This window comes from Paralichthys olivaceus, chromosome 8 (genome assembly GCF_024713975.1).
Source record: "Paralichthys olivaceus isolate ysfri-2021 chromosome 8, ASM2471397v2, whole genome shotgun sequence".
Taxonomy (NCBI): Eukaryota; Metazoa; Chordata; class Actinopteri; order Pleuronectiformes; family Paralichthyidae; genus Paralichthys; species Paralichthys olivaceus.
The window spans coordinates 1424624-1444654 of record NC_091100.1 but is presented as its reverse complement, the minus strand read 5'-3'; the positions used below and the strand labels follow the sequence as shown (position 1 = coordinate 1444654).

General features: G+C 46.6%; 2 protein-coding genes across 2 annotated transcripts; one reads left to right on the top strand and one right to left on the bottom strand.

The window, feature by feature from the left end:
• The first annotated feature begins 242 nt into the window (after positions 1 to 242).
• Positions 243 to 6282, top strand: dla (deltaA). Its single transcript, XM_069529721.1, has 11 exons — positions 243 to 462; positions 628 to 930; positions 1222 to 1282; positions 1401 to 1658; positions 2583 to 2643; positions 2751 to 2881; positions 3575 to 3744; positions 3864 to 4080; positions 4179 to 4959; positions 5065 to 5173; positions 5269 to 6282. The coding sequence occupies exons 1-11, from the start codon at positions 394 to 396 to the stop codon at positions 5272 to 5274; spliced, it is 2166 nt and encodes a 721-aa protein (XP_069385822.1). The 5' UTR covers positions 243 to 393; the 3' UTR covers positions 5275 to 6282.
• Positions 6283 to 10358: 4076 nt separating this feature from the next.
• zbtb45 (zinc finger and BTB domain containing 45) lies at positions 10359 to 17303 on the bottom strand. The gene is made up of 5 exons (XM_069529722.1): positions 15996 to 17303; positions 15492 to 15626; positions 13943 to 14083; positions 12140 to 12413; positions 10359 to 11935 (listed from the first exon to the last, which is right to left on the bottom strand). The coding sequence occupies exons 1-5, from the start codon at positions 17043 to 17045 to the stop codon at positions 11523 to 11525; spliced, it is 2013 nt and encodes a 670-aa protein (XP_069385823.1). The 5' UTR covers positions 17046 to 17303; the 3' UTR covers positions 10359 to 11522.
• Between the last annotated feature and the right edge of the window lie 2728 nt (positions 17304 to 20031).

The window sequence follows — 20031 nt, the reverse complement described above, 5'->3', positions numbered from 1 at the left end:
TCGACCAAGAGCTGAACACAAAAAAATTATACTTCCTTAAGAAAATCTGTCACTATCTGAACAACAACAAAACAAGGAACCATCATTTCCCCCTTTTTTTACGCACTGGATTATCGCTTCATAACGGAACTGGAGGACTTCTCTGTTTTATAATTCACCACATATCTTATTCTGTGGTTTTATTCTTTTCTTTTTTTAAGAGTTGGGATTTATCCTCTTTTTGCTCCTCGGGATATGAGTGAGAGCGGCGCGGCTGACAGCGGCAGCAGTTGATGAGAAAACCCCGAGAGGCGACAGAAACGTGCTCAATGCATCTTCCTCAGAGGGTCTGAAGAGGAGGAGGCACCCTGAGGAGCAGCCGAGACTTTTCATTTTATTTATTCTTTATTTATTATGTATTTATTTAATATGGGGCGCGTCATCCTGCTGACTCTCGCCGTCATGTCCATGTTGCTGTGCCAGGTAAGATCCTCAATGTCTATTTTATCCAAACAATGAACCATCGCATCACCCCCCTCACATACACACACACACACTTCTCCCTCCCATCACTCCCACCACAACACACACACATGCACGCGGTGCCGTGTGCGCAGTTACTGATAATAAGCTGCTTTTCCTCCGCAGGGGTTTTGTTCGGGAGTGTTTGAGCTGAAGTTGCAGGAGTTCCTAAACAAGAAGGGAGTGCAGGGCAACAAGAACTGTTGTAAGGGAGGTCTGACCTCAGCCTTCCAGCAGCAGTGCGAATGTAAAACCTTCTTCAGGATCTGTCTCAAGCACTATCAGCCCAACGCCTCCCCGGAGCCTCCGTGCACCTACGGCGGCGCCGTGACGCCAGTCCTCGGCTCCAACTCCTTCCAGGTTCCCGATGTCATCCCGGAGAGTTCATTCACCAACCCCGTCAGGATAAACTTCGGCTTCACGTGGCCGGTAAGTGCAGCCACTCGTGTTCGTGTCACAACAGTAGAAGCGGAGGCAGCGAAATCGCGCCCTTTTCTTTGTTAAATCCGTGCGTAAAAACGCGCAGCGACACAATGTCTGACCACAAGTTCAGGACAGAGAGCGCAGAAGGTTTACGGGTGTTCAGTTTCAGCAGATCGGGTTGTAGGCAGTTTGTTTTCAGCCCAGTGACTGTATGGCACAACCGCCTCGGGCCTGTGCTTGATGTTATCGCCGCATCTCCGCTGGCCACCTGTCTCATGAAGCCATTTGTGTTCCCAGGGGACCTTCTCGCTGATCATTGAGGCATTACACACCGACTCCAGAGACGACCTCTCCACAGGTAGGAGATAAACACCCTTCCCTTTTCGAATTAGGTCACATTTACGCACTTTCCCGGTTTCTTAACCCCCCCCCCCTCCTCTTTCCATCCACTTTCTTCCTCCCCACGCGCACTTTAGAGAACCCAGACCGCATCATCAGCACCATGACCATCCAGAGGCATCTCACCGTGGGCGAGGACTGGTCCCAAAACCTGCAACCTGGCGGCAAGACGGAGCTCAAGTACTCGTACCGGTTCGTGTGCGATGAGCACTACTACGGGGACGGCTGCTCGGTGTTCTGCCGGCCGAGAGACGACGCCTTCGGACACTTTACCTGCGGAGAGCGCGGGGAGATCGTGTGCGACGCCGGGTGGAAGGGACAGTACTGCACAGAACGTGAGTGACAAGACTTATCCCATCGGAAGCATGTGCGTAAAAGTGTGTTTGGTTTGGGAGGGATAGAACCTAAATGTACATTTCAAGGTTTTAATAAACACCATAAAGTTGTTTTAAAGTTTACAGGAACACGTCTGAGTTGTGTAGTAAATGTAAATTCTAAATATAATTTATATATAAGGAGTTAATGTCTGTGTTGGGTCTATAACCAGATCCAGTGAGTACCGTTAGAAGGCAACTTGTGCGTAAACACCACACACAGCCCCCTCCTGCTGCCACACGCACACGCACGCACACACACACACGACCACTTGATTTATTCTAAGGAAAGTTTTTGGGAATAATCTCACGCGTGCCATAAATTTACATGCTACCTTCCAATTCGTTACTCTCGGAGTGGGCAGGGCGCGGATTGGCTGAGGCGGGGGAGGTATTGTTTGAAGTGGGCAGCTGCCGGCAGAGAGGAGACAATGGAGCAGCTGTCGCGCACTGGCAACACACTCGCCAGCTGTCCACTCTTATCTGCCCCAATCCGAGACATTAAGGGGAGTGTGTGAGTGTGTGTGGGTGCGTGAGCGCGCACAGAGAATGAATAAAAGAGTTTTGACCCGCAGAGAAGAAGAAAAAAGAGGGTGGTGGGGTGGGTTGAGGGGGCCTGTGTGTGTGTGTGTGTGTGTGTGTGTGTCAGAGTACACACACTCCATCCTTTGTCTCAGAACTATGTTAAGCAGAAAATTCTTCCATGGTGATAAAGAGATTGAGTTTAAGGTAACATCTAGGCCCCTCCCCTCATTTCTTCTATTTTCCTGACTTTGTTGAGATTCAGGTGAAAGTTTTTTTTCTTCAGAAACTCGAACAAAGAACCAGTGTTTCAGTTGTTTCTGTCCCTCCTAGACTAAATGTGTCTCTTGACTTCCTGTACAGCGATTTGTCTGCCGGGCTGTGACGAAGAACACGGCTTCTGTGAGAAACCTGGAGAGTGCAAGTGAGTACCCCCCCCCCCCCACCACTAGTTCATTAGTTAATTAGCGGGACACATAAGTAATGTGAGTGGACTGACCGGTGTTTTCCTCCTAATTTGGACAACAACAGGTGCCGAGTGGGATTCAAAGGCCGCTACTGCGATGAGTGCATCCGTTACCCGGGCTGCCTCCACGGGACCTGCCAGCAGCCGTGGCAGTGCAACTGTCAGGAAGGCTGGGGGGGGCTCTTCTGCAACCAAGGTGAGGAGAGGGTCTGATAGGACGACAAGAAGCAAAAAGAAGGAGAGAGAGCAACAACGATTGGGTCATTTGCTGGTTGAAAGAGTTGAAGCCGGAGGCCTGAAGCTCTTTTAGATTCGGATAAAAGGTTAAAGTTTCCGTCGAATCTGCATTTCAGTGTCTGTTTGACATTTTGAAACACGGCCGATGAAATTCGTTTGACACAAAGATTATTTTTAACCTACGTGTCCAAAAAAACCCACTTTTCAAGCCAAGTTTCAGCTCAAGCAACTTATTATCTTTCGACCTGCAAATTGCCAAAAGTCGCTCTGTGTGTTTATCAGCTGAAACCTATGAAAACTCACGGGGGAAGAGAGTTACAAGTTCCCAGAGCGAGCGTCAAATCTCTTTGGTCTTTAATCGCTGAACACGTTTTGGTAAAGTTCAAAAGTTTGCAAAGGGACAAAAGGGGAGCGAAGCGAAGTTAGCAAGACGTTCAAATCCCAACATGAAAGTATCAACAGTGATATAAAAACAACAACAGAGCAGCTGTTGTCTCCGGGTGAGGACAGAAACCGAAAACCTCTGGAAAAGAGAACGAGTCGAGTGTGCTGGAGGACGAAAATACATTCTCGCTTCTCTCGCTCTGCTGCTGTTGTCCTGCCAGTTGTTGGACTGTGGCTAATCCACACATGCTGCTGTGTCTTTTTCCAGATCTCAACTACTGCACTCACCACAAGCCCTGCATGAATGGAGCCACTTGTAGCAACACCGGCCAGGGCAGCTACACCTGTTCCTGCAGGCCTGGCTTCACTGGGGCCAGCTGTGAGATCCAGGTCAACGAATGTGCTGGAAACCCCTGTCGCAACGGGGGGAGCTGCACTGTGAGTGAAAACTACTTGAAATGGCACCTCAGCATTTCTGTGAATACGCAGCAAGCTGCAACTCACAGAGTGAGCCGTCTGCGACAGCTCTTTACCGCCTCTATTTTTTCCCTCCGCAGGATTTGGAGAACACATATACCTGCACTTGCCCTCACGGTTTCTATGGCAACAACTGCGAGCTGAGCGCCATGACGTGTGCAGACGGGCCCTGTTCCAATGGAGGCCGCTGTGCTGACAACCCCGACGGAGGCTACTTCTGCCAGTGCCCCACAGGATACGCAGGGTTCAACTGCGAGAAGAAGATCGACCACTGCACGTCCGGCCCCTGCTCCAACGGTAAGACGGACGAGAACAGGCTGAGTGAACAGGGACGACTGTTTCCCTTCTCCTCTGTGGAATCAAACATTAACGCCACTCTTTGTCCCTGTTCTCAGGTGCACGCTGCGTGGATCTCGTCAACTCTTACCTGTGTCAGTGTCCGGATGGTTTCACTGGCATGAACTGCGACCACACCGGCGACGAGTGTTCCATGTACCCTTGCCAGAATGGTGGGACGTGCCAGGAGGGTCCCAATGGCTACTCCTGCACCTGCCCACCGGGATACACTGGTCGCAACTGTAGCTCACCCATCAGCCGCTGTGAACACAACCCTTGCCACAATGGCGCCACCTGCCACGAAAGAAACAACCGCTACGTCTGCGCTTGTGTTCCTGGCTACGGTGGCCGAAACTGCCAGTTCCTGCTTCCAGAGCACGCCGCCATTCGCGGATCAGAAGTTCCCTGGATTGCCGTTTTGTCCGGTGTGGCCCTGGTACTGCTCCTTCTGGCGGGATGTGCCGTACTTGTTGGATTTTTCCGATCAAAAGTCCAGCGCGGCGATCAAATCGAAACGGTTGGTGAGGGAGAGACAATAAATAACCTCACCAACAACTGTCACCGCGGTGACAGGGACCTGGCAGTCAGCATGATACCGACGCCGGGCGTCAAAAATATCAATAAGAAGATGGACTTCTGCAGCAGTGACCCAGATGAAGGGTCCTCACCGGGGAGAAGCAGCTACAAGAGCCGCCACCCGCCTGCAGACTACAACCTCGTACACGAGGTCAATTATGAGCAGGCGGCTAAAGAGGCCATGCTGGACGCAGCCTGCGAGGACAAGTGTCAGTCCCTGGACTCGTTTGAGTTCGAGGAGAAGCGCAGCAAACGTTTAAAATGGTAAATATTTCAAACTGCTAAAGCTGACCTGAAGTCTGTGGCTGCGAATGCGACGAAGCTGACATCTTTTCTCTCTCTCTCTCTCTCTCTCTCTCTCTCCTGAAGCGATGCATCAGAAAAGAAAGCCCCAGAAATGTCTGCATGTGCGGACACCAAGTACAAATCTGTGTTTGTGATGTCAGAAGAGAAGGACGAATGTATAATTGCAACTGAGGTGAGTTCGGTGCTTCCGCTGAAATAAACACTTCTCTCCGAGGTCGTTCCACCAACAAACACTTAACCTCATTCTGTCGTCTCTTGTGTTTGCAGGTGTAACGAGCCACCAATGGGCTGCCCGTTGCTCATTTGCTCTATGGGAGAGTTTTTATACTCCTTCAGATGCTGCTCTAACCCTAGGGGGAGGTGTCCCACCTTGAGACTGCTGCTGATACTGAGACGTTTAACTGATATTCAGAGTGAGCTGGTTCTCTACTGGAAACTAAGTGCAGGCAGCGGCGGCCTGTGGGATAAGAACTGGCGGGGTTGAAATAGAGAAGTTTACGGTTAAAAAGTAAACTGCCACTTAGCTTTCTGTTCTGCCTTTTGTCAAGGAGTGGGGGTGAAAATTAAATATTAGGGAACGCCGGCGATAACACGCGACGCTACCGAGTTTTTTTGCAACATTTGCACCCAGGCCTTTTCTCTAACCCACACGCCGTTGCTGAGCGCAGGAACTGCATCAAACGGTGGATGTTTGGCCATAGTGGCCTGTTCTTCATGAGGCTGTTCACATGGGCTGTGCACCCATCACCACACCTGTGAAGACTGTATGTATACTTGATCACTGTGTTAACTGAAGTGCGTTTTTCTTCCCGGAGCCCTCCAAACCATTTATGACATAGTATTGTTCATTTAATTTTTTTTTTTTTTTTTTTTTTGTTTCTTTCCTGGGGACATAAAAAAAAATTTGTCTTAATTAAAAAAAAAAAAAAATTAAAATGTTGCTTTTTTTCCATACAGATTGTCCTTTTTGTAAAATAAAGAAAAAAAAGAAAAAAGTTATGATTTAAGATTATGATTTAATTTAAGTTAATTTAATGATTTTGTGTTATTTTTATTTTGTATTGTATATTTGTGATGTTTGTTATGATTATTTAAAGTTGCTTTTTTTAATGATGATATTTGCAAAGGCACTTCAGGTCAATGGGACTTTTTTTTTTAAAGAAAATGTTATTTAAGAGGGATTGTACTGTACAAATTGTTATGATACTGTCTCCTTTACCATTTTTGAATGAAGGAATTAGCCAAGACTATTTTTCCAAATAAATATTCCTAAACGTGAAATTTTAATTGCGTCCAACTTTTTGTTTTGTCCATCTGCAAGTGCTGTGAAAGAAAAAAAAAAAACACCCTGCATTTCTTTAGGGGTCTGTGAGCAAAGTTAATCAGTAACATCTGTTGTCTTCCCCTGGCGACCACATAGTGGGCTTTTCTATGCCGACACTGTTGGCTACTGCCAGAAGTTGAAAGTGTCTCCCTGGAGACGGGAGAGGGGGCCTATTCATAAAAAACAATGTCCCTACGCTAGATTTACCACTCCTAGTTCTCCCCCTAAAGAAGGAGTCAGGTAATTCATTGCTCTAAAATTCAGATCAATGTCGGGTAACGCCTACTGGACATCCTGCGCTTTGGGTTTTTTGGTTTTCCTCCCTTCCCGTTTCCTCCACAAATGTCTTTAGAGTCTTTTCCACGACCAACAAACCAAAGCGTCTTTTTCCTTTCCCCGTCGTCTGAACGCAGAGATCACATATAAAATAAATAAATTAGACGTATAAATTGTGTTTCTCTCACCATCGCATCTTTACGTCCACCTCAGTTTTCTGTCCTAATTGGCCCACAAAGACGTTGATTGTGTTTTAGGCACAAATAACTGTAAATCATCAGCCCGGTGGAGTCGGCCTCTGCTGGGGTTTATAACCCCGTGGCATTATGGCAACAGACTTCAGCAGACAATGATGGAATTGACAATGGGGCACACAAAAGGCCACCCTTGGGAGAGCCTGCGTGTCCCTCGGCATGCTGGGAGAAAGAGAGTAACAGGAACAGATGTTGTTGAGTAACAGATGCCTTCTGGCCAGAGTTCAGCCTCAACCAGCCAGACCTTCAAAGACTCAAGCTGTAGGAAAAAAAGACAGATTATCAATAGGCCTTCAGGAAAATACAGCTTTTATATTGTCCTGGTGAATCAGTCGGGAGTTTTGAGAAATGGCCGAGATAAGAGAATCTAAGAGGACTTTTGTGTCGAGCGACGAATACAAAGAAACTACAGTGTCGCTGCAGGAACAGAAAAAAACATTTAATCAATTTGAGGAATGAAGGAAAGTTCTTTTCCACATTCGAAGGACAACACAGAAAATTAGCTTTTAAAACCTTCAACAATAACTAATTTAAAAAAGATCGTCTTTTTTTAACCCGGCAGCCAGAACTGGTGCAGACTGCATCACTTTCGTTATTTCACTTCTTCTTCATAGATCAACTAAAGGTTCAACCATTATATATTTAAAAAGCTTGTTTTGTCTGTAAAACACATATTCAGTCTAGAATCCTCTTTACGAGTCGATCATCAGAATAATTGCTGCACCGACGTGTAGCTGAGATCATGTGGATTTTGAATCAACAGCTTGTTTTTGTGTTCAGTAGATTTAGATCAATGTCCAAACGAACTACAGGCGCAGAAAGTTTTTGGGCCTTGACGCAGGATCTGAATACATGTTTCACCGCTGCTTTACAAAAACAACCGCACAGAGTTAATCAAGCAAAATGTCGGAGACACTAACGCAACGAGTGACGACTCCCCGTGTGAGTTTTGCTGTGACACACACACACACACATGACAACAGCTGGCCTGGAGCCATAGAAGCCTTTTTATTTGGAGAAAGAAATCTTTGAAATCACTCATTTTTAAAATTCAATTAATTCATCGAGTACGACATCTAAGTTCTCAGAAAAGTTAAAATCATGCCTTTAGTCTTTTTATACATAAAAGATGTGGTTTTACGATGACAAGTGATTTTTTTTTTTTTTAATTTATTATAAAATGACTGTTTCTTCTTCTGACATATTCAACATCTGTTAAAGAAATATTAATGTAGAAAAAAACAATTACCAACTTCCCTCCCAATAAAACAAAAGACAGAAAACCAACAAAAAAAAAAAAAAAGGCAAAACACAGTACGTTACAATGCAATGACATGGCTTCATAGCACACATATTACAGTACTGTACAAGGGTCCGCCTCAGACAAAATGCACCAAAACCACTTCCACTGCTGAGGATAGATCAAACCTCTGAAACAGCTCAACACTGCTTATTTACCAAACCCAGGCCACAGCGTGGTGTTGGCAACTGGCAAATGAGGTAAAGGTGTCCAAAGAAAGCACCAAAGGTTTGGCGATAACATTTCTATATAGCTTATATGCAACAGTGAGTTGAGGGCGTTTCAGTCCAGCTTCTCTCCTTTTTTTTTTTTTTTTTAAATTCAACACTGGAGAAACAAACTACTGAGTCTGCAGATTAAAGGCCAATGAACACACGCTGCCGGGCCTGCTCCGTGTAAATAAGCAGGTTTTCCACATTGAAATGGGCCATTTGATGCCAATATTTATAGTGACGTCCAGACAGAAAGGATTTTAATCTACGTCTTTGCTGGACTCACTCTTTTAGTTGAAAATAATACGTTTTCATTAAAGTGATTTTTTTTTTCTCTCTCTCTCTCTTAGGGAGGACCACTCGTGAAATCATGTCAATTAGAAGGCTCTTACAAAGCTTTAGGTAAACGACTGAATATCTCATAAATGTTTCGACTGACAAACATTAAGAAAAATGAGCAAAAAGCAGGGACACGTTAAAGATCACCTTTCAGGTGCGAGAGAAAACAGAAACAATCTTAGGCCAAATACTTGAGGGGACGACAACATCTAGGTCTAAATTACATGATGTGCAAACTTAATTGTGCATAGAGATCAAATTGTAATAAATATTAGTGTGATAATTTTCATTATCACCAGTTTGACTTTGTCAAAACTTGTAGGGGTGATTGTACATTTTCATGATTAATTTAGTTTTACTAAGACGTTAAAAAGTTTTTTTGTTTTTTTTTTAATACAATGCTGCAAGAAAAGCTTTTATTTTTTTAAAGTTTTTTTTAGCAACAAACACTTCCCATTTATTATTAACCAGAGCCCTGAAAGACAAACACAACCAAACACTCAATAAAAATCCTGATAAAAGTCACTGATTTGTCAAAGTTATTAAACCAAGTTTAACTTCCTGTGAATGGCTCTTTCACTTTAAAAGTTGTATTCTTTTTTTTTAAACGTTCTGACCTGTTTCCGCATCAAAGAATCACATGAGCAACAAAGAACAAACTGAGCGTTATAGCGATGTACAGGAATTTTACATAGAAGTACTTTAGTAAGCTTTAAAAACGTAAATGGATCTATCGTAGCTTTAGTTTTCACTGTTTCTTCGTTTGATGTAGCTTAAAGATGTGAAGCATAATGCCTGTCTTTGGACCACCGAGGTAATTGTAGGTGTGTGTGTGTGTCTGTAAGAGAGTGTGTGTGTGTGTAAAACATGCTAAAATGTTTCCCAAATATCTAAAATGAGAAAATAGTGTCCCTCCGAGCCGTCGGGGGCTCGTCCTGGTACGAGGTATATGATCCTGGGGCCGACCGGTGGCGCCTGTGGAAAATGTTACAAAGCTGTCTGATGGATGATGGTGAATTTCATTCACACTGCTGTGCGTCACGCCGCCTCCTCCTCCTCCTCCTCCTCCTCCTCCTCCCATGCTGCACCCCCCTCCCTCCCCCCTCCCCTCCCTGCTGTAGCCCCTCTCCGCTCAGACTACTTTCCTTCTTCATCGAATCATTCATCAACAACCGTCTTTGTCCCCCCCCCCTGCTCCTGAATGGCGTCAGCCTCCATTCACATTCAATTCAATTAATTCATGAAGAGCATTTTCTCTGCCTGGAGATTTTTTCTTAAAGAATGAATGAGAAGCAAAACTGTCCTCCTTCATCTGGATGAATTCTTAATCCACAGTGGATATCGAGCGTTTTAATGGCGCCCAGTGAAACACTGTAGGACACGTGCACGTTTTTATGTTCCGGTACAAAGAGTTTAAACTGGACTAAACAACATTATATTGACTGAACGTGGATTCACCTGCATTGGTTTGTGATTTAGCAGGATTACGCTAAAACAAATTACATTTTGGAGCCAACCTGGATAAACAGGCAGATCCAGGATGTTTTTTTTTACTTTAGTCCTCCTAGTTTTTAAATTGTGATCAGCTGAGAACTATTCTTGTGTAAAAATGTCTTCAGACTCCTTCTTGATCTGGTGGAACTCTTTCAATTCTGGGACAAATTCTACGTTCACACCAAATACAAAGCTTATTTTTCTCCAAGTCTCTTAAGTCTCCAGGTCGGTTTGAGATCTAAACAAGTAAATACAACTCACCACCACCCGCCTGTTCTCTGAAAGAAGAAGAAGAGGACGGACTGCTGGCTGAAGTTTTGCTGTGTTGTGGAAGTGAAGCCACAAAGGTCGTTTGTGTCTATGTGATCAAATCGAGGTTCACACAGCTCGGGAACTTCCCCGTCTGCTCCAGCTCTACCTGAGGATAGTGGCCAGTTTGATGACCGGCTGGAATATTTCATTTCAGATTCTGTGTGTCTCACTGTGTGAACATGACTCTTCACGTTCGGTGTGAATGCTTCAGTAAAGTTCTGGATACTTTTTGCAGGTTTAATTGTTGAATATAACATGATGTCGTTTCAGTTACTACAGTTTTTAGACCCGATCTGATTTTCTGGTGGATTTTCATCAGAACTTGACATTTTACTGCTTTGTTGAGATCTTGAGACGAACCCGTTGCTGCAGCAGGAAACTAAATCAAGTTCTCAACATGAATTAAATGAATTGAGGGTGAATGAAACCCTGTGAACCCCCCCCCCCCCCCCCCCTTTCCCCTTGTTTCCGCAACTTGCATCTCATTATTACCCAATACCCATAATCTCCACCTGGATGACTCCGCCCAACCCTCCGCTTACGAACTCCCGCCCCCGCCCTGTCTTCCTAACCTCTTTGGTGACTCTGGTCTCTGAACCAGGGTTCCTACACATTCTCTTTTTGGATGGACTTTTGATGGCTGTTCTTCAAGGTGCGTGATTGTTGCTCCACAGCTTGATTATTCGTCGTCACACTAACTAATGTCACGTCACAGGAAACGACAGCAGGGTTACAACTATTTAAAACGGGTTTCTGAAAAGGGAACTACATTCACCCCCTCCCCCTCCCTCCCAAACTTTTACAAGATTTTTGTGCAATTCCGACCCCCCTCGTTAATTTACTGAAATGTTAAAACTTCCAGCCTTGTGTAGGAACCCTGATTGAAGGTGGTGTTACACTAAAACGACGGGAACCTCCAGAAGAAAAGATCAGCAAGGCTGTCAGGACCAAATAAGGGATGGGCTCGCTAACTCACTCCCCTGTTCCCCCGTACCTCCCCTCCCCTTCCTCTAGGTGGAGGAAGCTCCGTGGCTGGGCATGTTGGACATGCTGCCGACCATGCCAGCTGTGCCAGCCATACCTGAGGGCCCTCCCAGAGCCGGAGGACTGTGCTTGGTAGGTGAGGTCATGTCGGCTCCACGCCCCTGGCCTTGGCCCTGGGGGTTGTGGTGGGCGTGCTGCAGGGCGTGGCGCTCCAGCAAGGTGCGGTGTGTGAAGGCCCGGTGGCACACGTTGCACTGGAAGGTGCGCTCGGCACGGTGGGTGCGCATGTGCACGTTGAGCGAGCTTTTCTGGGTGAAGCGCTTGCCGCACATGGAGCACTGGAAGGCCCTGACGCCGGTGTGCACCACCATGTGTTTGAGGAGGTAGTCACGCAGGGAGAAGGAGCGCCAGCAGATGGAGCACTGATGAGGTTTCTGGCCTGGAAAGGCAAAGTTTGACACAATTCAAAGTCGGTCGTTAACATTTAAGGTTCTGTAGCAAACCGGACCAGTCTATCACTTGGGAACTGGATCCATGTAGAGCCAAGATACGCCGAACCTAAAACCCTGGAGACGCAGAAACCATCGACGCGGCTGCTTTTAACAAGTTAAGGTGAAACGCAGGAGAAGGAGGTGTGTCTTACCAGAGTGGATGAACATGTGCTTGCTGTAGTTCTTCCTGGAACGTAAAGATTTGCCACAGTGCGTGCAGTCAAACGAGGTCTCAGATCCCTGGGAGGAAGGGGAGGGGCCAGCAGAGCAGGAGGAAGTCGAGGGAGGTGGAGCTGGGGTCATCGGCGCTGGGGGCGGAGGCTGCTGACTGGGCTCAGTCCCCGCCATGCTGTCAATCCCGCCCATGGGCCCACCCACGTAGAATGGCGGGGGCTGCGACTGGCTCACCGGGTACTGGAACAGGAGCTGAAGAGGAAAAATACGTCATCGGAATCAAGATATTTATTCTTATTCCATATTATAAACAGTCATTAAAACATAGATAAGATCAGTTTATATTTTTAATGTGTTATTATGGGTTAATTCATTCATCTTTAATTGCACTTTTCATCTTGGGAGGCAAAATATTCAATCCATGAAAATAAAACTATAATTATGTGTAATATGTAAACAAGACTCATTCTCTTTCCTGTCAATCAATCCGTTTACATTAAAAGCACAAATTCAGAAAACACTTGATTACCAAGTGTCACCAGATAAGTAAATTATAATTTACAATTTTCCACATTTTCTATCAAACTTGTCAAATCATCACCTCTGTCAGTGAAACTGTGTGAAAAAAAAAAAAAAAAAGACTCATTAAAACTGAAGCCGTCAGATGGATTCCTGTGTTTCTTCGTGTCATTGTTATATTTTCTTGCTGCACTTCTGTCACACATCACGACAGAAACCAGAAGAAACGCAGCAGATGTTTTGGCCAAATGAAGCATCTTAAGGAAACGTTCAGCTTCTTTAATTTAATTACCATATCCTGTTTTTTTTTCCCCTCTAGCATGTGTGGAGACGTAAAGATTCACAGCTTGAAATAATGATCTGCTCAATTACCTGGTTTTAAAATGAGTAAAATAATCTAACTTCACCGTGTCCATCCTCATCGCACGTCCACGTCACAGTTACATGAGTCACATACCGGAGAACGTTCGGCTTTAAACTAGTTGTGGTGTCACAAAAATCATGCTTGTTGGTACAGGTCTTTAAAAAAATGATTGACGGCGAGCACAGAGACATTTCTCCCCTTCAGCAGATGAAACGTGAAAAGAAAATTGCTCCGGTTTTGACACACACACATCTTTCTGCACGCCGATGCTCAAACATCCGACAGAACAAACAATGAGCACAACTAAGTTTTTAAGCAGAGGGGTTCGTTCATTTTTCAAACAATTGGTTAAGGAACCGTTTGTACACAATGAGCTTCAGCTCTGACAGTGCACGTCTCAAGACGTTAGGACAAGATGTTCTGTAAAAGTTAGAAGCCACTTTCAGAATAAAGTCATTTTTAATTCAGAGCAACAACGGATTGTGAGTTTGAATAAATCCTGTTTTTCTCTGAGTCCAATCAGTTGCTCCGTGGAAAAGCAGAATATTCCTCACGATCGCCGGCGTCTGGAACTTGAAGAGCAGCTGCTTTAGCTTAGAATTCCTGATATTTAAAAAATGTCCTGGCTTTTAATGAATTTGAGGTCTCGGTGAATGATCTACAGCCGAGCATCAGACACTTGGGACTTACTCGGCCTGACTCACAGTGTAAATCACTGGCTGGGGTTAAACACCCACTCACCGATGTTACATAGACGTTCAGGGCGAGGAGTGGGAATGAAAGAGGAAACATTCTCCATGTTCCAGGTCAGTGTAGAATTGATTCTGAATTAAATGATTCCATCATGTTGCTTCAGATGGAACCACACAGACGGATCTCAGACAGTTACTGCACAAACCTGGTTGTTGATGGACTGTGTGGTTGGGGGTGGAGTCAGAGGTTTGTTGACCCTTCCCCTCGGGTTGAAGGCCATGGCTCGAGGAGGCTCGCTCTGTGGCCAGAAACTCTCGGAAAACACCCCCTGCTCATCATAGAAATCCTGCAGCACAAACACACACGAGTGTGAAATGAAACATCCGACGACACCAGTTTTGTCAGTGTTCATATTTTGGATTCAGATCCAAGGAAAAGTCGGTGGCTGAGCTGCAGCACCTCTTCTGTTCAGTTCTGTCGCTGAAATACAAACACTGAGATCCTGCAGCAGGAGAACACTCACCTGCTCCATGGGTGTAATCCAGCTGTGTTGTGAGTTCACCTCAACTAACGAGTGCATACGTACAGAAGCAAAAGCTTTAGCTACACATTCTGTACCGTGCCGCTGCGTCTCCTTCCATGTGCACATCTGTACGGACCACTTTCCGCATTTGCAGCCTTGGCTTCACCCCCACGTGAGCACACACAGACGTTGGAAAGATAAATTTGCGTGATGTGGTCCGACCAGTCAAGCTGCATTACTGCGAGAACAGCAGTTGATCAAAAGCACAGCTTGATGTATGGCTGCGAGGGGAGGTGATCTCAGGGGAGGAGCTCGGCAAACATGGAGCAGACCTGAGAAACTTTCTATTTGTTAGGCAGACGTTCATTCACCACTTAGAAATACAATATATATAATATCTAATTGAATATTATATGACGATTGCATTCGTGTTTATATTTCACATTTTAAAAATGTTTATTTTCTTGATTCAACTTTTATATCTTTGGTTACGTTTGTGTTTTCTTTTTATTTAGACCAACCTGCAAACTGGATTTTACCCAGTTTTAAATACTTAAAGTATTTTATTTATATATTTTATTTTCACTTTTAGAACAAATTGAAAATGTAATTTTAATAAAAATCTATTTGAGCTTTGAATTGAGTCAGACGTCACAAGGTTTTCAGTTTTATTACTCGAGGACTAAAAGCTTCATGTGTTGCTTCAATGTGAAGATGCTTCACATCATGTGAACTGAAGCGCTGCAGAGAAAACACTGCTCCAAAAAACACTGAATTAGATTAGTTCTAGTGGCGGAGCTGAATCAATTTATGATCACATGCTTTTTCTTTGCGTGAAGGACAAAACGTCTTAACCCTCCAAAACCGAGCAGATCATTCTACTTCCAGTCGTAACTTCTCTGCAGCAGTTTTGACTGAATCCTTCTGACTGCGCGGCAGATGTTCCCTGTGTATCCTGCAGGGCAGAGCGGGCTGCGGCATAAATCTGCTCCACCGTGTCCCCCCCCCCCCACGTCTACTTACTTCAAGACTTGTGACAGAAATGCTGAATACGAATTAAAAAGCACAATAAAGGTGATTCTCAAAGTTTCCTTCTAAATAAAATGAAAACAAATCCACGGAAAACGACTAAAATATGCAAGATGTTTTTTTTTACTGACATGTGCAGCATCTCTCTAATGTGGACATTTACAAACTCCCTTTTCTCGTCCTCCCTCTGAATTAAACTCACCTGTCCAAATCCTGCCATGGATTCCTGGGAGCCCTCCTGCTCTCCGTCTCGTCTCCCTTCCTCCAAGGCATAGACGGTCCCGTCAGTGTCCTGTACCCCTTCATCCTTCACCACCACTCCCTCGCCTCCCAGCACCTGAAGGGAGAAAAGAGGTCCAATTTGAATTTTGAGCAGCAAAAGATGATCAGGTTTTCATCAGCGGTAGGAGCAGCAGATGGTCTGTAAGAACAACAGTGCATTGACTCGGCTTCAATCAGGCACTGGCAATTTTTTTACGACGTACAGTAAATATGCAGAAGTCCATAGAACATCAACAAGGAAATTACTGCTGAAATGAAGACGAGAGCTTCTCTTCAATTGTGCAAAGTGCAGAAACATCTCAGCGATATACGCCAATGCAGTGTGAGAAGAGGGAAAAGCAGAAAAAGAAAGAAAAAGCAAACCGTTGCAGCTCTGCATGCCTGAAAGCTGTAACCATGGCAACCCTTCCCCTTATCCCCCTACCTGGAGTCTTAGCGGCTGCCTCTGCTTGCGGCTGTGGCTCGCCCCCCTGTCTCTGTCTCCGTCTCTCCCCCGCTCTCTGCCGTCCAAGTCATCCTCCTCACTGTATCTGTCCATCCCCACCAGGTCATCAGAGAGGTCGGTTGTGTTGCCGCGGAGGCTGTCCCTGCCGATGCTGTCCACGCTGGCCACACCGGAGCTGCAGCCCGCTGAGAGGTTCCCTGTGCTACTAGTGTTGGCTCCATTGGCCGTCTGTGCCAACAGGTCTCGGAGCTTGTACCTGACGTCCTGAGTACAGCTGGAGCTCTGCTTCATGAGGATTGTGCCGGCCCCAGAGCCCATCCCGTCACCACACATGGAGCCGGGGCCCATGTCGCCCAGCGCCATCAGACTCACTGTGTTACCTTGTTCCATCGGACCTGGGCCGCCCTCGGTGACACTAACGCTGGCACCCCCTAACCCAGCGCCCATGTTACTAGCCCCACACTCAGCCATGAAGTTGGAGAAGTTTGCATAACCCCCACCTGCTCCACCAACAGAACAGCTTCCATTGCCACCGCTCTCTCGCCCTTTGCCCCCGCCACGCTCTTCCTGTTTAGGGAGAACTCCTCCCAGCATAGCGCTTCCCGCCGCTGCTGCGGCAGCGGCCGCAGCCGCCGCCCCTGCTGCTGCCTTCCTCTGCGAGATTATCTGGGTGCACTCGTCGATGACCGTCTTGATCTGCAGGATACTGGCAGCGGTGAGGATGCAGAGGGCCTGCGACTGCAGCACCACCAGCGAGCCGCTGTACATGAAATCCACGAGCTGCTTCACGGTTTCTGCGGGCACCAGAGGTGGCACGGAGATTTCCGAGTGACCCAGCAGCAGCTTGTCCTGGAAGAAGGGGCTGCCAGCCGCAAGGACGCAGGCGTGGGCACGGAGCGAGGCGTCATGTATCCGCACGGTCACATCGCAGAAGAGGCCCTCGCGCCGCTGCGTGCGCAGGGCTTCCAGCACCGACTGGCTGGAGTTGTGGAGGTGGATGTAGTGCACAGTCTCTGTGCCAGATGCCATGGTGGGAGGTGGCGAGTCGCTGGGGACTGGGTGGGAATGGGGGTGGGGGAGGGGGGGGAGGTGCCTGGGGTTTTGCGTCAGCTTGAGGGAGGAGTAGGACAGGGAGGGAAACGGGTACAGTGCATGGGCCACGGTGGGGCTGTGTCCCTTCAAACAGTCATGGGTCTGATGGAAGCTTTCAAACTGCTGCTGTGCTGTGGGAGTGTGACGAGCTGCCTCTGTGGTCCTGAGACGATGAAGGGGACGTTTCCACCGGTGTCACGCTCTCTGTTAGAAACCAAAAAAAAAGACTGATTACACACCGAGCCGCTGTTTTACATGTTACATTAGTGACAGAAACATCATTTGATGGATTAATTAAACATTTTGCCAGTTAACTCTGACGAGGAGGTTTTTATTTGCAGGATTATGCAAAAACTTAATTGAAACTTGGCGGAGGGGTGAGGGGCCAAGAAAGACTGTCGGAGCAAATCTGATTAAGAAGGTGAATTAAACAGATGATGCAAAGATCTTGATGAAAAATGCTTTAACACATTTCGGGTCCAGAAGTGTAATTTGGTGCAGCTTGATTGGATTCAATGTGACTTCTATGAATTCTAGAAACCTCCGTCTGTATGTGACTCGCACATCTCGAGAACTGTTCTGTTGTTGGATGAATTTGTGCTGAATATTGTTCAATTCAAACACGTGTAATTATATTGTAATAAACAGGCGACTGTTGTTCTGTAGCTGCAGCGACGGAGGACGCCGTGAAGCCCGGGCCAAGAAGGATGCGGTCTTTGCGTTCCGGCTAGAACGAAGGCAGAACCTAAATGAGACGGTCCGGTCTACAGAGGATTTCCCCGTAATCGGTGTCATCAGCTTGTCCCGCCGTTATTGCTGTTGCCTAGCAACAGAGCTGCAATTGGACAAGATGAGAAAGTTTGAATGCTGATGGGTTTTGTAACACGTCTGACATTAGATGTCTCATTAAGACGAGACACGTGACGCTCGATTACTGGACCTCTCGTCCAGTCGCATGCCAGAGCCATCACCTCTTTCGAAAAACCCGTTCAAAATCACCGAAGCACAACCAGAGTTGATTTAAAAAACCCATATTCACAGATCCCAATTTGTCTAGTAGATCTTAATGACGTGCGACGCGATGTGCTCTTATGTCATAACGTGAGTGAGGGAACACTAACGAAAGAGAGAGCCACATGTGAGGGATCCTCTCCCAGGACAGATGTGCACTAGATGTCCGTGCAGCAGTGAATCCTGGGATTGCTCGGGCTGGGAGGGATGGTCAACTGCATTTAAGAGGAGCCTGTCCATCCACGGTGATGCAACAGTTCTTCAAGTGCATCCTCTGACACTGAAGTGTGTCTGGGTTCTGCCCACACTGAAGAGAACTCGGAACACAGAACTCAGAACTCTGTGTGCATGGACCAGTCAGGTCACTTTCACAGTCCGGTGCTTTGTTACCGCAGGACTCTCTGACACCAGCTCGGTGAGTTGTTGGTCAGTGTCACTGTGGCTGCAGGTCCTCGCGTGCAACATCTGGAACACCTGAGTTTTAAGCCATGGCACGTGTCGCGCGCGAGCCCTGCAGCCGCTGCACGGGGTCACTTCAACCGTGTTGGCGTGCGTGCGTGCGTGCGTGTGCGTGTGTGCATGTGTGTGTCCGTTAACGTTACCGAGAGACACAAAGAGCTGAAACGCCCCCGGTGTGTGGACGTGTGGCAGCTCCCCGGTCCCTCAGGTAACCGAACCGCCAGCGGTAACGGCGACGGACGGGGCTAACGCTAGCTCGCGTTAGCTGTTGACATTAATCGCGCGGAAATTCGCACGGAACGCGCAGAGTCCAAGCAGCGGGACCGAGCTCCGGCGACACCTAAAGCACCGACGAGCGTTTTCACATGTGGAACAGCTGCTGGCAGCGCGTGCGACACGACACAAAAACAACCCCCCTCACGCTAGCCTAGCTACGCTGCTAGCTAGCTAGCGCAAATTGCCATACACAACTAGAGGAGTTAGCATGCTAGCTGACGCGCTAGCAGCCTTTTATCACCGACACCACCACCACCACCCCCTCCCCAAGCCCCCGTTGCTCCCCGTTAACGTTACAATCCGCCCGTTTCCAGTCGGTGTCAGTGCGCGTGGTTGTGTTTGATGGTGACCCACAGACCTGCGGGGCCGCCGCTCCTCGGTGTGCGGCGGGTGGATGCAGCAGGAAGCCCTCGGTGGTGTAAACGCACCCGACCGACCTGGTGAGAGCTGCAGACAAACATGCACACAAACACACACACACACTCACACTGTGACACACACACACACACACTGTGACTCACACACTCGGCGCAGGAAGCGATGTGGAGCCTCTCCTGCTTTACACCAGCTAATCCATCCACAGCTGCTACAAGTACCTGCAGCTCCACACCCAGCGAGAAGTGGGACAAATACCTGCACACACACACAGAGACACACACAGACACACACAGACACACACAGACACACACACCCTGCATGAAACACAACCTCATGCATGCGTTTGATTAGGTTCATATCAGATATAACGCACTATAGTTAATTTATAGAAAGTTTTCCTCGATGCCACTTAAAACTCTCGTGTGTGAGATTCAGGTGAAATTGGTTTATTAGCAAAAAAAAAAAATAAAAAATGTATATGAAATAATCCTAGTGACGTTTTCACGAGTGTATTTTCATAATCTCTGTAATATTTGTAAAAATTATTATTGCACTGATACTCAGGTGGACTGTCTCACTGTACAACTTACACTGTTTCACTTTACTTGTGTTTCTACTTTCTTTCTCTGTGTTTATATAAAAAATCTAGATTTTACTTCTTGATTCTTGTTCTGATTTCTAAAAGTCGGATGATTGCTGCTAAAACAAAGTTTCACTGTTTTAATGTTGAACATTTGACAATGAAGGACTCTGATTCATGTTTAAATGCTCACCACTAGATGTCACTAAATTCTGCACA

Coding starts and splice junctions, on each gene's coding strand:
- dla (XM_069529721.1), top strand. CDS start 394: ATGTATTTATTTAATATGGGGCGCGTCATCCTGCTGACTCTCGCCGTC. Junction 2,644..2,750: donor GAGAAACCTGGAGAGTGCAA/GTGAGTACCCCC, acceptor GGACAACAACAG/GTGCCGAGTGGGATTCAAAG. Junction 2,882..3,574: donor GGGGCTCTTCTGCAACCAAG/GTGAGGAGAGGG, acceptor GTCTTTTTCCAG/ATCTCAACTACTGCACTCAC.
- zbtb45 (XM_069529722.1), bottom strand. CDS start 17,045: ATGGCATCTGGCACAGAGACTGTGCACTACATCCACCTCCACAACTCC. Junction 15,627..15,995: donor GGCAGCCGCTAAGACTCCAG/GTAGGGGGATAA, acceptor TTCTCCCTTCAG/GTGCTGGGAGGCGAGGGAGT. Junction 14,084..15,491: donor CCATGGCAGGATTTGGACAG/GTGAGTTTAATT, acceptor TTTGTGCTGCAG/GATTTCTATGATGAGCAGGG.